The following is a 1,666-nucleotide window of genomic DNA, read 5'->3' on the forward strand; positions in this document are numbered from 1 at the left end:
TTTATTCAGATAATTTAATATATATTGGAAAAGTAGTAAAAAACTAAGTTATATCTAAATTAGTTAAATACTTACTAAACGCTTTGTTCTCTTCGAAAATACTCGTGGCATAAATTTTAAAGTCTCCAAATGACGGACTAATTCGAAAATGTTCCACAATCCATGTATCGTTTACTACATGTCCTGTTAAATTACATGTTGTTTTGGCATCCTTCAGAGTTAAATTTGCATGACCTATTACGTAAATTACAACAATAATACATATAAATATAAATATGTTATTTTAATGTAATATAAATATGGTACTTTTTAAGTAAAATAAGTGTTACTTAAATAATGATTTAGAAATTTATAATTCCTTTTTCAGAATTGTCAAATTACAAAACTACAAAAGTAATTATTAACTTCGTTAGACATAGATTTATAAATGTGTGTGTAATACACATTTATACACGCATGCGCGCGCGTGCACACACACACAAACGCACACAGATACTGTTAGAATTAATAAATTATTATAATTATTATAATCATTTTTCTTAATTATTTAAAATTTTTTAATAATAAAATTATAACAAAATATACAAAATATATTTTGCTACTTCTTTGTAAAAAGAATGATATATATGAATAATGTTATTATAAGTCATAAATGGGAATATATTTAATAAAATAAGTAGAAAAATAAAGAATTAATTAGTGTACCTTCATCAATAACTTTGAATATATTTATGGTACCATTTACTTTTATGTAAGCTTCTATGAATAAGATAGGTACTTGTCCGTCCATTTCAAAACGGAAAACATCATCAAAAAAATATGTTCTAACATCAGAAAATCGAGCCTGTGATAAACCGATAACAATGAGATTTGAAAAATTTTGTACTATACGTAATTCATTAGAATTAATTTCAATTTTTCCGTTTTTGTAAACTAATGGGTCCAAAGGTGGAAAATCAAATTCTGGAAGTCCTATCAACACACATAAATAAGCTAATTAATATTTAAATTTTAAAGCAATTTTATTTAATTAACCTATTTTATTTAGTTCAAATAAAATTTAAACAGTCTGTAAATTTAAATGTATAACTTTATTTTTGTTAATTATTAATATTGATTTATCGTATAAATATTTTTAATTGTTGTGTAATTGTAAATAATAGTGCATATATTGTATTTAAAAAATATAAAATTTAGGAGAATGAAAATTTATAAATTTCAAATGGATACCTTTCACAAATCTTGGCCATGCTTCTTGTAATGCATGTTTTAAACAGATATTATAATCAACTAAATCCCTCTTGCAGGTGGTTACAACTGAGTAGAAGTAGAAATAGAATAAAGTGTGTAAAGTAATATTTAAAAAATACATAAATACACACATTATTTTATGAATACATTGAATTTAAAATATAATTTTAAATGTAGCTACATTTTTATAAAGTGCATGTATATATTATTATATGTTTATGTCGTAAACAAAAAGAAAATTCTTCATTAATTTTGTTTTTTGATAAATTATATTACATTTAATAATTTACAATACTTATGACAAAAATAAACTGTTTTTCAAAAATGTAAAGGAAGGTGTTATTTGTTTAGCAAATCACAAAAATAAACATCTAATAAAATATTATTCTTCATAAGAAAATAATTAATAAATATA

At 22.0% G+C, this 1,666-nt stretch overlaps 1 protein-coding gene across 1 annotated transcript; it reads right to left on the minus strand.

Moving 5' to 3' along the window:
* Positions 1-24: 24 nt before the first annotated feature.
* On the minus strand, positions 25-1,317 carry LOC105461939 (the record flags this gene model as incomplete). The annotated part of the gene is made up of 3 exons (XM_011708461.1): positions 25-234; positions 706-972; positions 1,231-1,317. Coding segments are annotated over 3 exons (545 nt in total), but the record flags the coding sequence as incomplete, so codon positions are not given.
* Between the last annotated feature and the right edge of the window lie 349 nt (positions 1,318-1,666).

This window comes from Wasmannia auropunctata, unplaced genomic scaffold, assembly GCF_000956235.1.
Source record: "Wasmannia auropunctata unplaced genomic scaffold, wasmannia.A_1.0 LD274510.1, whole genome shotgun sequence".
Classification (NCBI taxonomy): domain Eukaryota; kingdom Metazoa; phylum Arthropoda; class Insecta; order Hymenoptera; family Formicidae; genus Wasmannia; species Wasmannia auropunctata.